Source organism: Carassius gibelio, chromosome B23 (genome assembly GCF_023724105.1).
Source record: "Carassius gibelio isolate Cgi1373 ecotype wild population from Czech Republic chromosome B23, carGib1.2-hapl.c, whole genome shotgun sequence".
NCBI lineage: Eukaryota > Metazoa > Chordata > Actinopteri > Cypriniformes > Cyprinidae > Carassius > Carassius gibelio.
In genome coordinates this window covers 16,803,010-16,820,694 of record NC_068418.1, presented here as the reverse complement: position 1 = coordinate 16,820,694, position 17,685 = coordinate 16,803,010, and the positions used below count along the sequence as shown (strand labels likewise).

The following is a 17,685-nucleotide window of genomic DNA, read 5'->3' as shown; positions in this document are numbered from 1 at the left end:
AATTTAGATTCAAGCAGCCATTTATCTGACGTGCTTTATTTGGGGTTATCTGCCTTAGTAACGACTGTTTATGTCTGCCTGTTTAGACATCTAAAAGTACTGGATGTCATTCTGAAAGTAAGTGGCAGTTTCCATTGAAGATCTTCCCACACAAATCGACAATAATAAGGTCGAAACAAACGCTTTGATTCTGATGCATCTAAATTGATAGCTGCTATAACCTCAAACTAAACATTATAACCTTTCAGTTTTTCTTTAATGGAACGAGAAGTGGCTTGTATGGGTCAGAGAGCATAACAGGTCATTTTTGTTCACTTGTGCAGCTGCAGAGTTCCTATTTATTTAATCCATCCAAAGTTATGAAGCACAAAAGAAGGAAACAAAAAAAGAGATATGTTCTGTTTTTGCAACAGATGGCACCGACTTAGTACCAAATAAGTTAATAACAGTTGAAATTGACTTTATAATTAAACATGTTAAGTTAGACATAGCTTCGGTTGCACATTGTCACACACTTCTTTTGGTCTTATATGTGTTTTATTGGTGTTAGCTTGTGAGGACCTATTCATTTCCTTCCTCTCCTAAGTGTCTTATCTGTTCCCCATGATAAATCTAAATCGAAGTCTCTCTGTGACTATATTAGTCTCATTAATGGAACTATAAGGTTTATCTTAGATTTTTATTTATCTGAAATGTATACTTAGAAAAGATGCACAGTTTGCAACTGGATATATATAAAAAATAAAACCTTGGTTACAGTTAACCACCACCAAACACCAGAACTGAACCACAACTGCATTAAAAGTATATCATCTTCATACTGCTTTGCACTATAGAATGTAAAAAAACAAAACAAAATTGTGTGTGTGTGTGATATATATATATATATATATATATATATATATATATATATATATATATATATATATATATATATGCAATTTTATAGTTAACAAGTAACAGGTTTTAGTGGTTTATATTTGTAAAGTTTACCTTCGGCTTGCAAATGTAGAATTCCTAAAATAGAATAATTCCAGTCAAATGTTCTTGTTCACATGGTTCAGTTTATGATAGAAATAAAATGACTTTGAAATGAAATGTTTTTTTATTATTATTATTTTTTAATCACATTTTATCAAGGACATGGTAGTGTTCCCACTGCAGCCAAAAAAAAAAAGTGATCATGACTGAAAGTAGAGAAGTTTTCGGAGGAAGTTGAAAGATCCGGGCATTTGCTTATACAGGCCTTTGGCAGATATCTGGGAGACTGCATCATTTACCTAAAAAAAATAATTTCATATATATCATTTATTTCAATAAAAAAACAACAGAACATTCTGGTATATTACTTAGGCACAAATTATATTAATGGTGTCTATTTTTCCTTAACTATCTAACTAATCTATGTAACTATTTTAGCTTAAAATAGGTTTAGCTTTATTTATTTCTTTGGTCACAGGACACAAACCTATGTCTTCGTTTAAACCGCAGGGTTTTATGCAAAGATCCAATCTTTTAACCATAGTGGTATGAGAGGAAGCCATACAAATGACACAAATAGGTAATGTTTACAGATAGGTCATTGACACTTTAATCAGACTGAATAAGCTCTTTTGCACTACAATAATTATATCTGCATGGTTTACTTCACTGGTTTGAACTTTATCTGCCATGTGCCTTGTGCTGCTTTACTTATCTTTCTATTTACATGACCTATTTATATAGTTGAACGTTATATTTTATTATCTGTATTCTCTGTATGTATGTTCTGTACATGTGGAAGAATTGACAATAAAGCAGACTTGACTTGATATATCTAAGTTTTTTTTGTGCAATTTGAAGTGTGCTACACACAGGTGTGTGTGGGCCTGTACAAACCACCTGTAGTAACACACTCTCCTAGGTGGACTAGACACTTTTCACACATTTTATAGTTTATGTATAGGCTAACCTTTATATATAGTATATTTATAGTCAAATCTGTCAGTAGGTTAGTTGTGTATAGGTACAGTATTTAGGTGAAGCATTCGTATAGTTTGTATTTTTTTGTTTATGTAAAGGTAAACATTTGAATATAGTATATTTATAGTCAAATTATGTCAGTAGGTTAGTTTGTGTATAGGTTTATACTGTTTTACATCATTTTTGTATGTCTGTATTTATGTAGCACCGTGGTCCTGTAAGGCACAACATTTCATCCCACTGTATGTCCACACATGTAGCGGAATGACAATATACCTCAACTTGACTTGAACTTTTTCTCCCACTTGTTTACATTCACTTAAGTCATGACTCATATCCGATACTTAATGTACATTTACAGTATATGAATCCCCACCTAAACATGAAAGATGACCAATGGTGATCTCATTCAGTAAATTAGGTTGACCCGCAGGTTTTGAACGGCTATAAAAAATATTTATATAACTTTGCATTAGGTGGTTCTTTAACTTTAATGCATACAATCAGTGATTATGCCGCTTATACCATGATCACTTGCCAGCCAGTAGGTTAAGATTTCAATTTCAATAAATATAAAATAACAGTAGCTTTCTTAAGTTATTTCATCTACAGGTTGTTAGATCTAAGTTTAAGTTTTAATAAAAGAAGTAGAGTTTTTGCGCAAGCATATACACATTGCTTCGTAATGTGACATGTTATCGTTATCGTGGGAAAATGTGTCTCCATCACCTTGTGATGGCTTGAAATTTCGACAGGAATCAGATTTACGTGTTTTGATGTAAGTCAGATGTCCAGATATCGGATATATATCTGATATTAGGAAGTGGCTCAGAACAGGTGCGGAAAAATCAGTTCTCGTGGTATTTTTTTGTTTCGACGTGTGCAACAATATCCAATCTGAACCATGTGAGTTACAAATCAGATTTTTTGTTTCAGTGTAAATGCAACCTAAAAGTATGAATGAATTTTATGTCTTCCACCAGTAAAAAATAAAGCACTTCAACTGGAAGAGTTTGTATGCGATGCAGTTTGAGGAGCAGACTATAGTTTTAGATTGGCGTCAAATCTTTTTAACAAATTATCTATAAGCTAGCAGAATATCTACTGCTTGATATGATACATACCATAATACTGCTGTACTCTAACTGGTAGCATTAATATTGAATAATTTGGTTTGGTGTGGTTTATTTTTTCCTTTTTTGAGAACATATTGTATCTAGCTGTTGTTTTAAGAAGCTTTATGGGACAAAGACATACCATCATTAGCATGGTCACCAGATCATCGGTGGCAGCATTCTCCTCAAGCACACGATCAAGATTCTCCACATACCAGGATCCGGCCAGTGTGTCCCTCCAGGAGACGTAGCCTGCAAATGCATTAGCATGTGTCATTATTTGGGTTAACCAATCAACAGGGGAAATATTAATGAAGTATTTCAGACACAACATGTAATTCTGTAATGACCAAATCACAGACCTGGAAAGGTTGAGTAGGACACCAGGATGTCGCTGGGTGTGGGCAAACTGGCCCGAGCATCAAGTTCATCAGACGTGCTGAGAGAGTCACTGCTGGAGGACATGGGAATAGCATCCGTCTGGTCATCTATCCCACCAAAAGAGGGCTCCATCTCATCAGGAGAAACCTCAAAACCTGTGTCCTTCTCACCTACAGGCAAGAAAAAAAGTTAGCATAATCTGAAAAACTACAGCACACTAGGAAATGTTATATTTAAAAACCTGATTATTTTTTAGGTATGGTGACGTTAGCAACATTTTGAAACATTGTCTATCATAAATAATGTAGCGATGTTTGAAGCACAGCTCACACTGAAGTCTCCTACAAACCAAGCAGCTTACTGTTGCTCAACACTGTGAATTCAACTTGAACCAGTTGTGAAATCTGCTCTGAGAAAATTCTTCATGGTGAGCTGTAATACTAATGAAAAATCATGATCCTTGGCTTAAGTCAGACAGTGATTCATCTTTTATGAATCATTCAAATATTGTTGCCTGGTATGCTGTGAGCATGAAGTCTATAGTGTACACCATGAGTATAAAAGCTTAGCTTAAAAGCCCATAGTGAAACACATAGTTGTTTGGACCCAGAAACAATATTCCTCAATCAAACTGAAATGACTGAACATGAAAATTCACAGAACCATGGTAAAAGTGACTGCAAGACTTTCTGAGATGCCCACCTCCTCCACAGGCCTGGATGAAGAACAGTTTGGGCTTGCCCTGCAGAGAAGGACAGTGCTGGCCGTTGAGGTAGTTTGTGATTAACTGAACTGGGACAGCTGGTCCGTCAACACCATGAACTGCTCCGGGAAAACGATTGTGGTTTGCCTAAACATTAGAGAAACGTCCAGCACCAAAGCAGAATGAGAAAACGGCACTAATGTTTTCGTAATTGGATAGCTTGATGGTGAACTACAAAAAATGAGGAACCAAATACAGTTTGCACTTCTTTGATGAAAACGAATAGTCTTCATAAATGTTAAAAAACAAATAGCATATATCCTCTTTTTTTTAAGGAAAAAAAAATACTTGTTTTACCTCAGTACCATGTGAAAGGATGATCACCACACAGCAGTCATACGCAGAATGATCCCTCTTTGCTAAAGATGACATCTCGTGTCTTATGTGCTACAGAAGGGATCATTTTTTTTATTCATTTTCAAAATGTATTAAAGACAGACAGACTTTTATCTTACTGCTTTGTTTACAGCAAGAAGAAGAGGAAGAACTGTGCTTACTTTGTACTTCAAGTTCCTTTTTGCAATAACCTCAAAGTTGAGAGCTTTAAATCGTTTCTCCATCTTGTCGCTGTCAATGTCGGACCCCTTTCGATCTTTTAGATCACAGTCTGGGTCAAAATCCACATTGTTTATAATCAGGCAGATCCCACATGGACTGGCATCCATCTTATAGCACTGCACAGAAAATATTAAGTGGGTGGTAAGGTATAATGGTGCAATTACGATTTTTGTTGTTTTTGTTTTAAAAAGAAGTATTTTTTGCTCACCAATGTAGTACTCATTTGATACAATTTAAAATAAATTCAGTTTAGGCATGAAACTTGATGGCACAGGCTGATAAGTCCTATCTCAGTCTGATATAATCACATCATTATTCACATAGCGCAGCAGATTAGTTTTTGTTGCATCAGCAGCCAATGAGCTCGCTGCTCAACCTTCAAATACTCGGCCAGAGTTTGCTGTAGCAGTTTGTGCACGCTTTAGTAACCCTCCACCTTCCCCAGCTCCACCTGTCTAGATCTGCTACGGGTAATTTCATGCATGTTATATGTGCAGCAACAGGAAGTCTTACATGCTCACAGCATCATATCTGTGGATGTATTGACAGTAGCAAGTAGAAGTCCTTGCTCTGCCTCATCAGCAGCAGTGTATCAGTCTATTCCGCCAAGGCAAAATACATCAACATTGCTATAAATATTACCATGCTAATCTTTCAGAGAGTTGTCATGACAGAACTGTTATCTACTTGCCTATCTTTCGAAATATAATTACTTCCTGTGATGGTAAAGCTGAATTTTTAGCAGCCATATCAAATCTCACTCACCCCAAACATTTAAACAGTAGGTGTCAGATCCTTAAATATGCACATTTGCACATATTTGCATTTTTATTTTCTGTTTCTTATATGAATACATATTAAAAATAGTATTAAAATAGAACATCATTGGTGCTAAAGAAACGTTTCTAATCATCAATGTGGAAAACAGGTTTTTATTTTGGAAACCATTCACTTCTAAATTTTGAGAATCTTTTCTGTGCACAAAAGTAAAAACACTTTTTTTTCAATTACCATTTAAAACATTTAAACAAATCATCTTTTAAAACATTCAGGATTATTTGCTGAGAATGATTGCGTTTACCTGTATACTGTCTTTCCTCGGCCTGGTTGGTCTCACCAACACAGGAGCTGTGTAAATGCATAAAACCAAAAGTTATTCATGCCTTCCAATCAAATTGCCATTTCCTTTTTAATTGGCAGTATTAACAAATGAGAATTAAAATACTTTATTGAGAATTAAATCAGGACTGACTCACATGGGGTAAGAGGCTTGGGCAGAGGGAGTCGATCTGGTCTTACTAGTTCTAACTGAGATGGAGTATAATCAGGCCTGTCTGGTTTTTCTGTATATACTGGATTTTCTGCATCAAAACATAAGATCAAATATATGCATCTTTTAATATACTTTAGGGAAAAATCATAGCAGAATGTCAGTTACAGGTAAGGCTCAAGAGGATCATGGGTAGGTGAGGGTGTTTTATGTTCCACTGTTTTATGGGAACATCCCAAGTAAATCATGTGTTTTAAATGGAAGTAACACACTTACGGACTGGCAAAGGGATCGGCGAAGGCTGTATGGGGACAGAAGGAGACAGACGAGCACCATCTCCACACTGAAGGAGCTCTGCGAGGTCTTGTTGGTCAGTTTCACGCAGACACTCCAGGAATGCTGGAAATGCCCGACTTCCTCTCGTCTCTAAGTCTATCACCAGTTGCCTGGCTTGGTCACGTCTTGTTATCTTGCTCTGTTAGGAGAACAACAATCTTTCACATTTGCAGCTTTGCAACAAGGGGAAACACTCAGACAGAAATGGTCACACCTTCTTACCTTTATAATTGTAAACTAAACCATGCACATTATTAACAAGTGAAGTCATACATCCTGTATGACGCATGACAGTTAAGCAGAGTTTCCTTTCACTTTCACTGCATCATGTTACCATACAATTAAAATAAATGAATAGAGACTGTGGCAGGCTTTATGGTTAGAATTCTACATTTGTGTTCTACAAAATAAAAGAAAGTCATACTGGTTTGATAAGGTTGAGTGAATAAATGACAGATTGTAACGTTACCGTTCTTTTCACAATGACCAAATGCGAACTTTCATAATCCCGTTATCAGTTTCCCATCTATGAAAACAAAGACATGAGTATTACCTGTATTTCATCGATCATGTCCTGGGTGAAGACCCCCTTTGACAAAAGTCCATCGTAGATGTCTTTAGGATTTAATGCCTTGACTAGATTACGCCTGTTCCTCTGAAGTATCAGTCTGTGTTTGGGGTCCATTTTACCAATAATCCGATATTAAATGTGTTTTTGGCTATGAGACGTTTTTAATATGACGAAATCTTTGTTTAATTAATTTTTGGGAGTAATATACAGTAAACACGCAAAAAATAATGAAGCTTGAACTGAGCTGAATTGACTTAATCAACACAAAACAGACCTCTGCTCGCTCGGCGCTTATTCTCTTCCTTGTTTACAACTTGCTGGCGATGACGTCACGCTCTCTCGGGGCTTGGTTTCCTGAGATACGCACAACCGGCGCAACATCATAGAATGTCTATGAACAGATTCACGCCCAATTTGAGGCTAAAAACAAGCCGCCATACAGGATTGGATCGAGGAAGTGGACTAACCTAACAACATGCCAAAGAGTTTTGTGCACCAATAATGTTTGTAAAAGCCCACATTTGCAATCCATGGCTACCTGCCATCACCATCCATATTTTGCTGTTATGGAAATATAATGTATAACGTATCATGCTAATCGAAAGCTAAGCCAGGCTAGTTGTATGGCTGGACAGAAAAGTGCACTCAGAACTCTGGCCACTGAGTGGAGTTGTTACACCAATTTGACACTGGGAGAATCAATGGACATGTTTCTGAATTGACCAAATTGAGTTTGTGGATGTATCTTTCACGCTTTGTGGCTGGCAGGATAGACATATAATTATTTTACATGTTTAGTCCTAGGGATTTCTTAAGTTATTCAAGCGTGCCGGCTGTGTACGGACGTTGCTTTGTGCCGCTATTTTGTATGGAAGTCTATTGGAAATCTAGTTTATTTTCCCCTAAAAGGAGGCGGTGACGAAATTGACAGTTACGTTCCCAAATGTGCTGGTAGAACATATAAGGGAACATCTTGGTTACATATGTAACCACGGTTCCCTGAATAGGGAAAGAGATGCTTCACAATCCTGGGAAGAACTCAGCGGAAGGGAGGTGGGCCTTTTCAAAACTGAATGGTGTATCTGTGACGAATTGTGCTTAACACCCATTGCACAATGATGGGCAAGCATTTCCACGCGGCACTGAAAAGTGTTAATGGTTTCAAAACATCCGCCTGGTGCTGCAGTGTCTCCACATGCGTTAGAATGTCTGAGCGTGGAAAGCTTGCAGCATCCGTAAGCAAAGGAAGTGCATGTGTCAAAGTTGCTGCACTTCGTTGTGCATAATCCTAAAGCGTATCCACGACAGGAATAAATCCAACAAGATGAACAGTGAGGCGACCCGTTGGCAGTGGAAGGATGTTGAACAGGATCACACTGCTGGTGCCTGACACCGTTCAGTTTCTCTGGGTTTGCGAGGAATCAGCTGGCAGAAAGCGGCTGATTACCACCTCTCCAAACAAATCATCCTTGGAAATTGATTTCCCAAATCCATAAGAAAAGATTTGTCATTTTCCTTAATGTTGGTGAGATTAAGCCAAAGGTGGCACTCGACTGTTAACATCCCCGAGTGGGCTGTTTGGAAGCACGTAGCACCAAATCTGTTGTCCGCCGCAGCTCTTTCACAGCCTCTGGTGTGATACCATCTCCTTTGTTAAGCTCTTTTAAGAGCGCCACTTGGTAGGCTTGAAGAACCGCCATCAAGTAGAGAGTGGCAGCCACCTGACCTAGGACTTACCGATGAGGTTGGACGTGATTCGACACACCTTTGAAGGAAGGAGGGGGCGAGAGTTCCAAGCTGTGGCCAAATTAGGCGTGAGATGTTCAGCAAGTCTCTTCCACTGGTGGCACCGCTGTATAGCCACGGTCTGCCATGTCAGAAATGGTGGTGAAATCTGCAGCCGCAGCGTTTGTAATGCACGCAGAGTAAGGCTGTTTCCAGGACCTCAAATCCTCCTGGTGGAGGTCCGGGGAAAAAGGCAAAGGCCTATGGGGCTAGGTCCGGGGAAAAAGGCAAAGGCCTATGGGGCTGTGCAGGGATATTACTTATTACTCTAAAGGGAGTAGAGAGCACTTTAGGAACATAGCCGTGTCTCGGTTTAAAAATGACCTTACAGTCATTAAGCCCAACCTCAAGACATGAAGCGCTGACTGACAGCACTTCTAACTCACCCACATGCTTAACCGTCTCCAAAGCAAGGAGAAGGGCCATTTTAAACGATAAGTCAGCAGAACTGTGCGGCTCAAATGCAGGCTTTTAGGGCCCCTAGGACCATGGATAAGTCCCAACACAGCACAGTCTGAGGGTGAGGAGGATTCAGTCTCCTTGCGCCCTTCAGAAATTTAACAACCAAGTTGAGTCTGCCTATTGAATGGATGGCCTTGAGAGAATGATTTGCCACAATGGCCACCACATATACTTTGAGTGTAGATGGGGCGCACCCCTTGCAGAAATGTCAACACGCAGGACACATCACATGAAAATGGGTCCACTTGCCGTGAAGAGCATCAATTGAGGAATACTGACCATTTCTGGCCATAGAGCCGTCTGCCCTTGCCTCAAGAATGGTGTTGCTTACTCTCACTGGAAGTCTATCAGACTCCCGTCGAGGCACCAGACATGAAGGCTCCACAGCTCTAGGCCGGCATGCCAAATCATACCTCTCGTCTGCGAGAGAAGGTCCCTCCTCAATGGGATGGGCCATGGGGCCATCGTTACGAGCTGCATTAGCTCTGTAAACCAAGCCTGGTTCTTCCAGAGCGGAGCTACTAAAATGAGGGAGCATTTGGTTTCCCTGACTTGCCTGATGATCTGGGAAATCAGAGCGATGGGAGGAAACTCATACAGGCAAGCCCTGGGCCAGTCGTGGGCAAGGGCGTCCCTCTGTATGGAGAAAAATGTTGGGCAATGAGTTGTCTTTCGAGAAGATGAAGTCTACCTCTGCCTTCCCAAAGACTACCCAAATTTGCTGTACCGTCTGAGGATGTAGTGTCCATTCATCCCGGGCAACTTTGACTCTGGACAGCATGTCCGTTCCTGGGTTCATCTTGCCCGGCACATGAACCGCCCTTAGCGTGTTAGGTGTTCAAATGGGTGAAGAGTGAAGGCGAGCTGTTTTTGGGGATTGTTCCGGGCGACCACAGAGCCGAGCAAGATAACGAACAAAAGACTGACTCGTTTACAGTTCAAGAACCGTTTCTGTCGGACTAGTCAGATTCGGGAACAGAAGAGCTGATGATACTGCGCATGTGTGATTCAGCATGAAGCAAACCGATACACAGCGCGTCTGAACTGAACTGGTTCTTTTCGTGATTGATTTTGTGCTAATGTTATGAGTGGGGGTAAACCGAAGGCTTGAATCAAGGGCAATCATCGCCAATGATGCCATTACGTTGAGCGCAAAAGAACCAGTGAACAATTTTCCTCAACCGGTTTATTGAATCGAACTGTCCGAAAGAAGTACTGGTGATCCGAAAAACCGATGCAACCGGTTCTTGACTCGTTAAAGAGCAAATTTTTTTCGTTATCTTGCTCGGCTTGGTGTTCATCTTCAGTTCTCTCTTCACAGCAGTTCAGTCAGTGTACTGTTTAAGTAAACGAATTACTCCGGGATATTGGTTTGTTTTAACTCAGAAGGAGTGTCAGCCAAATTAAAAAAGTTCACAGCTTAAGTCATTTGTGGATTAATGGTTATTGGAGACGCAAACCGTTTCAAATTATTCAGTTCAATTTGGTGAACTGGTTCAAGAAGATCCGTTTACATTGAATGATTCGTTCGCGAACCGGACATCATACACTGCAGTGAATGCGCTTACAACAGACCTTGAAGACAATGCTGAATAAAAGGACCAAAATCGATGCTTCAAAAAAACTGACCCTCTGATGTCACATGGACTATGTTGATGATGTTTTTCTTACCTTTCTGGACATGGACCGTATACCGTACACACAGTTTCAATGGAGGGACTGAGATCTCTCGGACTAAATCTAAAATATCTTAAATAGTGTTCTGAAGATGATCGGAGATCTTATGGGTTTGGAACAACTTGAGGGTGAGTTATTAATGACAGAATTTTGTTTTTGGGTGAACTAAACCTTTAAACGCTAAAAAAAACAAGCAGTTTTGTTATCATTTCAATACTACATTGTATTCCACAGTACATAATTGTGTACTAATCTATTCTCTTTTAAAAATAGTAATTATAATAAAAAATAAAATAAAATAAAATGAATAAAACAGACTAGTCTTTTGACAAAAATGATATCCACTTTAATATTTTAGAGTCTGCATTATCTTGGTTGGGGAATGTGACTTGGTAAAAGAAAACAAAGACTGTTAATGACATGTTGACAAACTGTAACAGTACAGCAAATCAAAACATGAGGAAGAGTTTCCCATATGGATCTTTAACATGAAGCCATTCAACAAGAGATAAAGAAACAGCATATGCACTCATACACTCCGTCTCCCCACAGTACACAGAACTAAAGCCAAAATACTTGTGTGGATTTGTACATTCAATGGAAAATTTTACCTCAACATTTAGGGTATATAACAAATACAAGGATACAAATGTCGTTCACAGAAAGCAGAGTCCATACCGAAGAGCTTAATTATTTGACTTTATTAAACCAGGCCTTGTCAATCCCTTGTAGATGTGAAGCTTTCCTGCCCCTTTGACTTCAAAACTGTAGTCTGTGGTAACGTAAGGTAAATCTCCTTCAACTCCATGCTGGAACAAGACAAAAAAGCAAAATGAAGACCCATCAGGTTTTGATAACCCTTGAACACTTAACTATTTAGTCATCACACAAATGGTTATAAATCCTTTGGGCCTTTTATAATCAGTGAGTAAATTGTTAAATGCACCCCATTGTTTTGTATAACAAGAACCCTTTGGTTATTTCATGGATGTCCATGATCTACACTACTAACCCCACACTTTTGAATGGTAGTATATAGGACTGAATCACGTACCTGCTTGCTGAGCAATATTTTAGGCAGAGTGATCTCTCCTAGCAGGAGACAGTTCACATGCCTCAGGACAGAGGGGGACACTGGAGTAACCAGAAAGTACAAACCACGTGTCATGTCTACCCCTCTCAGAACACCTTAAAAACACAACAGCAGGCAAATGACATTTTAAGGAAGATTGTATAATCTTGCATTGATGTATAATGAATATTTGTAATGCAACAACAGGTGCTATCCAAAAATTTACAGATCAATTTGATCTCAGATTCACATTTTAAAGGCCCGGAGTACACACCTAGGCCCACACATTGACAAATCGGAGTTTGGGAGAGTACAACAGGACCTCCTCTGCCCATAACCTTTTCACTGAGACAGCATAATCCCACTATACTGGCATTGGCTGCATAGAAGATGTTGTTGGGTGCAACCTCACAGTGTGTTACACCTATAGCCACTGCAGAGTGTGGGACCTGAGATAATAGAGCATAAAAAGACCTTCATTTATGTAAAAGAATCATACTTTGCTAAAATATCAAATAAAACAAATTATACAAAATAAAATGACAAAAGAAAAATAAATCGAAATTAAAAAAAACATTAAATATAATGAAATAAATGATAAAAATTAAAGAAACAAAAAAATTAAAAATGAACAAATTATGAAAAACAAAAATTAGTCATACAAGATCTGAAAAAAAGAGAAATAAAACATTTAAAAAAAAAACAACATGCATGAAAAAAGTGAAATGAAATATAAAACTAAATAAAACAATGTGCAGAAAATATAAGAATTAAAAGATAAAATTATTTTTAAAATAAAAAACATTAATAAAGACCTGGTAGGGTATGAGGCAGTGGAGCGGGCGGATGGGGCCAGGTTCTGGGGACTGCAGCCTACTGAAGTAGCTGAGCAGAGCCAGGTCTCGCAGCTCATTACTGCGCTGATGTTGCCTAGGAGGAATGCAGGATGGGAATTTGTAAAGTAGTAACATCCAAATATGTACAACCAATCTGAACTAGTTACATGTTCATCAAAACAACTGTCAGCTGATCAAAGGTTCAGTTAAAATCCAAAGGGTACAGCTGGCCAGCTTACATTTTTCCAGACGTCCCAGCACCTTCATATTCTGATTGGACACTAAGAAAAACATGAGATCGAATGGATAGGTGGCTGGCTGGCTCCTCGGTCAAGGTAGGCGGCGTCGGAGGGTGTGTCTGCCAGCCGCAAGCAGTTCTGAGGAGGTCTGGGGTAAGAAGCTGACACTGTGGTGCATTTCCGAAACTCAGCTGTACCACATGCGTAACAGAAAACAGGCGAATGAGGTCGATCAGTATCTGAAAGCCATGGCCTGTGAAAGAGACAGACAAGGTAAGTCAGTGGGAGAAACTCAAACTCAAACGATTAAAAACAAAATAATATTAAATATTCTTAACAGGGCTACCAATTTTAGAAAACAAAAAATTAGTCTGACCCAGCGTAATCAGCATATCAAGCTATTAAATTAACTGACAGACCTAATATTCAAGATCCATTAATGAGTCGATATACCGTTCAAATCAATATTCCTATTTCACATGCAGTATTTTAACTGCTGACCTCTGATCCAGCCCATAGTATTGATGATGACAGGACTTTCTCCACTGACATGTCGCCAGAGGGATTTGAGAGACTCCAGATACCGATCGATGTCAGCCTGACAATCTGCCTGACCGTAATACACCATGTGCTCTGGGTCACGCAGGTGTGTGAAAGGAGGGCCTAAGAAAGAACAACACAATCACAAACATGTCCATTTTGGGGGGTATATAACAAAGAAACTTTTGGAGTTTCGTAGTACAAAGCTTTTGAATTGACAGAATCTTTTAAAGTGATACCGGTGAATAAAAATGTACTTCCTGTGGCTATAGGGAGATGGAGAGTATGACACATACCCAGCATTGGTTCTGTAACTGTGTTCAAGGAAAGACATCCGGGAGGGGTGAACTCAGTCTGCCCTAGATCACACTCCAAATACTCCACGCTTGCAGTGCTACACATACACACACACACACACAGTAGAGAGGACAAATTCCAGTTTAAAATTACATGTAAAAAAAATGCTTAAATAACAAAAACACAAGATTACTCTCAGTTTATTAATAAACGGATCAAATTAACTCACTGATTGAGCAGGCTGTTAATAAGGTGTCGATTGAAGGTGGATTTGCCAGAGGACTTCCCCCCACACACAAGAATTATGGGACAGCGGACAAATTCCCCTGCGGGCAATTATTATTATTTTTTTAAATACATAATTATATATTATACAATCATTTATACAGTTTATATCAACTTTTTAATTATAAAATTAGTCCAACTAGTTACCTGACCAGGCACTGAGCAAACTACTTAAAGCTTCTCTGTAGCTTCGTGACACCACCAGACCCTGTGCACAAGGTCCACGCAGAGCTGTTACACCCACAGCTGACAGAACAGGGTTATAGACGGCAGCCTGAGACTTCAGCTCCTTCTGCAAGATGCAAAACCACAGAAGCAAAAAAAAAATCTATGTTACTATGCCAAGATGCTCAAACAATGTCTCACAGCGTTTACATTCTTCCTATAAATGGTTTACTTAAAGTCTGCATCTGCATATTGAACTGGGATGCGTTTTAACATCACAAACAATAAACATATCAGGTATTTAAAACACGAACGGACAAAATCTGAAAGGTCACAGACTTACGGAGTTGAGGCCAAAGATCTCTGAGAGCTCTGAGAAGCTGGTGAGGAAGCGGGTGAGCGGTGTGTCCAGAGGCTCCAGAAGCACCACGCAGGAGTCCGAGTCCACCTCACTCATTAGCTTTTTACTTGGCTCTAGGCAGAAACACATGAATCGCGACAGAACATTAGAAAGCAAGTGCTAAAAAGAACTTAAAAATTAAAGGCAAGACACTAAAGACAAAAACACATGCACTGGTCAATTTTGAGATATTTGGGTTTCCATGTATGTAAAATACATGAATTAGTGTGTATTTTATGGCACTTTACCCACGGGTCAGTTTGTTTCTTCATCAGAAAAGATTTAAAAAAATTTATAATAACATCACAGCTCACCAACAGATCCTCTGCAGTGAATGGGTGCCATCAGAATGAGCGTCCAAACAGCTGATAAAAACTACGCGATAAACCACTAGTTAACTAAAATCAATAAAAATCTTTATTTGAAAAAATTCTTACTGGAGGAAGCAATATTATGAATAGAGGACTTGTTTATTTTTTTTAAGCTGGATGAAATGGGTTGAAGTTAAAAACATCTAAATGGTAGCTTTATTGCAAATGCAGCCTTTCATTTCACAACTTCACAAGATGTTAACTGATGGATTGGAGTCATTTAGATTACGAGTGAATTATTGTGTTATTATCAGCTGTTTAAACTGTCGTGTAGACACTGCAGAGGAACCAATGGCGAGCAAGTAATGGTATGCTAAATTTCTCCAAATCTGTCCTGATGAAGAAACAAACTCATCTACATTTTGGACTAATAAAGTGAGTACATTTTCAGCAAATTTTCATTTTGGGTTAACTATTCCTTTAAAAGCAATTTTGCCAAAATAGGTTCTCTCATATGTAATGAGCCAGACACTTCAGTAGCAATTACATACATTGAACTTTCAAGTTTTATTCTTATCTTTAGTCTGATGATTTTACAGAGGGATATATGTATATATGGTTTTATAAAAAATGTATTCCTGCTGACAATATTTCCCTTTTTCAACGACTGATTTAAACAAAACAAAAAATAAAATAAACTTTAATCAGTGTTCAGATTTTGGTTTTGGAAATGTATGCATAGTGCATATGCATATGTATAATGTATAAATGTATATATAAACATGATATTTCAGCTTGTAACTTGTAATACAAAAAAATGGTTGTAATACTTAATGTAATCAATAATCTAGGTATATATGATGATATCTACAAATACTTTTACCTACTCACCTGCAATGTCTTTCCTTAATGGAAGACATGAGGGTGAGAAAACAAATAATCTAAATATAATAAGGAGGCAGGACAATCCTGATGCTACCTGAAGAGAAATATTTGCGAACAATGGCTTTTGCTTCCAGCAGCCCCTCTTTCTTGTTCTTGCCGGAGGGGGGATTGTTTCCTAAGGCCGTGATGGTGAGAGGGCAGTGGGACGGTGGTGAGAACAGGGGGTAAGGCTGCTGGCCCTCCTCGATGGTGAAGCCCAGCACCTCTACGTGACCATAGAGGCAAGTGAGCAGGCACTTCCCACGGAAACACAACACCTGCACAAACATCAGACACAAAACTCAGTCTTTTTCAGAAACTAGTGATGGGAGATCAATATGATAAACTGATCAACATTTGACTTTTTTTAAGTTTGCAATGCTACACACACACATCTATGTGTTTAAAAGCATAATGCTGAGATCATCACTCTACCTGGCCTTGTTTCATAACTAAAACAGCACGGTTGTGGGTATGATCGAAGTGGGCATGGAACTCAAGACCGTTCTCCTCCATCTGGTCTGTTTTAGGTGAGGTTGAACTCTCCATGCCATTCTTAAGAACACTATTGGCATATTCACTCCATTCTTGAGAGTCCACTGAGTTGCTGCTGTCATCCAGTTCTGTGCCTCCATTTGTATGGACCTGAGCAAAAGTCACAGAAGTGGCCTTTCCCTTCTCCTCAGCACAACTGTTTTCAGGGATAGGCTTCGTATACAACTTCTTCAGCCGTTTCAATCCAGGTTTCTCCCTTTTGGTTATCTGTTGCTCTAACTTTGCTGTCCCAGGACTTGTATTTAGGAGCGAGGAGTCCAGTCTATGTATCTTTTTGCGCCATTTATTCTTGCCATGTCGTTTCGTGGAGTTTTGCGACCGAGAAGAAACCTTGTGGACTTTCATTGTCATCCAATGAACCCCAACAAGACTAAAAACGTCATAAATCCAGGGCAGGAGACACCTGTGAATGACGACATAGAGTAATGATGACATAAGCCCAGCTGGAGTAACTTAACTAAAATGGTTTTAAAAGTGGATGGACAGACAAAAGATAGATAGAATAACAGAATATAATTAAGTTGTTGGCTTTGTCAAGTTAAAATAATAACTTAATCCCACCTGCTATTAATAGTCCTACCTGTTGGCTTACCTTCTTCAGTTGGTCAAATATGATGCACTATTATCGTAGCACACACTCATTACTAATCTCTAGTAAGAGTATAATTTGTTGTGATTTGACACTTTCACAGCTGTTAGTTGTTAAACATAACTGCAGCGATGCCGGTAGTTCATGTAACTTACCTGTTTAAAGTGAGAAGCTGCTGTAACCGGTAACAAAACAGATTTGAATCAAATCAGAAACGTGAAACGCGTATAAACAGAGTCTCGGTGAATATGCCGTTGTTTCTGTGTAACTGCATCCGATCACGCTGCTCTTTTCCGCCTTTTGATCTGCTTTAAGACTGCACTTACTCTTTTTGATGAATGCGTTTGAAAGGATAAATACAGTAGAGACAAAGATGAGGCGTTAAACATATTAAAAGTAGCACTCTGCTTAATAGAAGCAATTTTCTGCAGCGCCGAGCGCTCACAGTTAGCGTTTGTGCTGTGTGATGGACAATAACAAATGTCACAGAGTTCGAAAGAGTTTTATTCTATAATACTATCCTGAATAATATGAAATAATTTACCATGACTTTCAAAAAATGTTATGAATTTGAAGAATAGGTGTGCAGTTT

General features: G+C 38.8%; 2 protein-coding genes across 4 annotated transcripts; both read right to left on the bottom strand.

Moving 5' to 3' along the window:
• Positions 1–1,086: 1,086 nt before the first annotated feature.
• casp9 (caspase 9, apoptosis-related cysteine peptidase) lies at positions 1,087–7,305 on the bottom strand. The gene is made up of 10 exons (XM_052593957.1): positions 6,939–7,305; positions 6,326–6,524; positions 6,036–6,140; positions 5,861–5,907; positions 4,719–4,895; positions 4,519–4,608; positions 4,161–4,308; positions 3,440–3,628; positions 3,220–3,329; positions 1,087–1,280 (listed from the first exon to the last, which is right to left on the bottom strand). The coding sequence occupies exons 1-10, from the start codon at positions 7,068–7,070 to the stop codon at positions 1,182–1,184; spliced, it is 1,296 nt and encodes a 431-aa protein (XP_052449917.1). The 5' UTR covers positions 7,071–7,305; the 3' UTR covers positions 1,087–1,181.
• A 3,898-nt stretch (positions 7,306–11,203) lies between these two features.
• LOC128011599 (polynucleotide 5'-hydroxyl-kinase NOL9) lies at positions 11,204–17,572 on the bottom strand. Of its 3 annotated transcripts, none has more exons than XM_052594196.1 (13): positions 17,249–17,572; positions 16,385–16,907; positions 16,005–16,227; positions 14,658–14,788; positions 14,297–14,441; positions 14,094–14,190; positions 13,864–13,961; positions 13,529–13,690; positions 13,028–13,280; positions 12,768–12,882; positions 12,227–12,401; positions 11,935–12,068; positions 11,204–11,689 (listed from the first exon to the last, which is right to left on the bottom strand). In XM_052594196.1, exons 2-13 carry the CDS (start codon positions 16,853–16,855, stop codon positions 11,567–11,569), a joined length of 2,127 nt encoding a protein of 708 aa, XP_052450156.1. In that variant the 5' UTR covers positions 16,856–16,907; positions 17,249–17,572; the 3' UTR covers positions 11,204–11,566. The 3 variants fall into 3 exon arrangements, with proteins under 3 accessions (XP_052450156.1, XP_052450159.1, XP_052450158.1); XM_052594199.1 differs by lacking the exon at positions 17,249–17,572 and adding an exon at positions 17,097–17,118; XM_052594198.1 differs by lacking the exon at positions 17,249–17,572 and adding an exon at positions 17,085–17,105.
• Positions 17,573–17,685: the final 113 nt, after the last annotated feature.

Coding starts and splice junctions, on each gene's coding strand:
- casp9 (XM_052593957.1), bottom strand. CDS start 7,070: ATGGACCCCAAACACAGACTGATACTTCAGAGGAACAGGCGTAATCTA. Junction 5,908..6,035: donor GCCCAAGCCTCTTACCCCAT/GTGAGTCAGTCC, acceptor GCATTTACACAG/CTCCTGTGTTGGTGAGACCA. Junction 4,309..4,518: donor TCCTTTCACATGGTACTGAG/GTAAAACAAGTA, acceptor TCTAATGTTTAG/GCAAACCACAATCGTTTTCC.
- LOC128011599 (XM_052594196.1), bottom strand. CDS start 16,855: ATGACAATGAAAGTCCACAAGGTTTCTTCTCGGTCGCAAAACTCCACG. Junction 12,883..13,027: donor GCTGGGACGTCTGGAAAAAT/GTAAGCTGGCCA, acceptor CATTCCTCCTAG/GCAACATCAGCGCAGTAATG. Junction 12,402..12,767: donor ACTGCCTCATACCCTACCAG/GTCTTTATTAAT, acceptor CTATTATCTCAG/GTCCCACACTCTGCAGTGGC.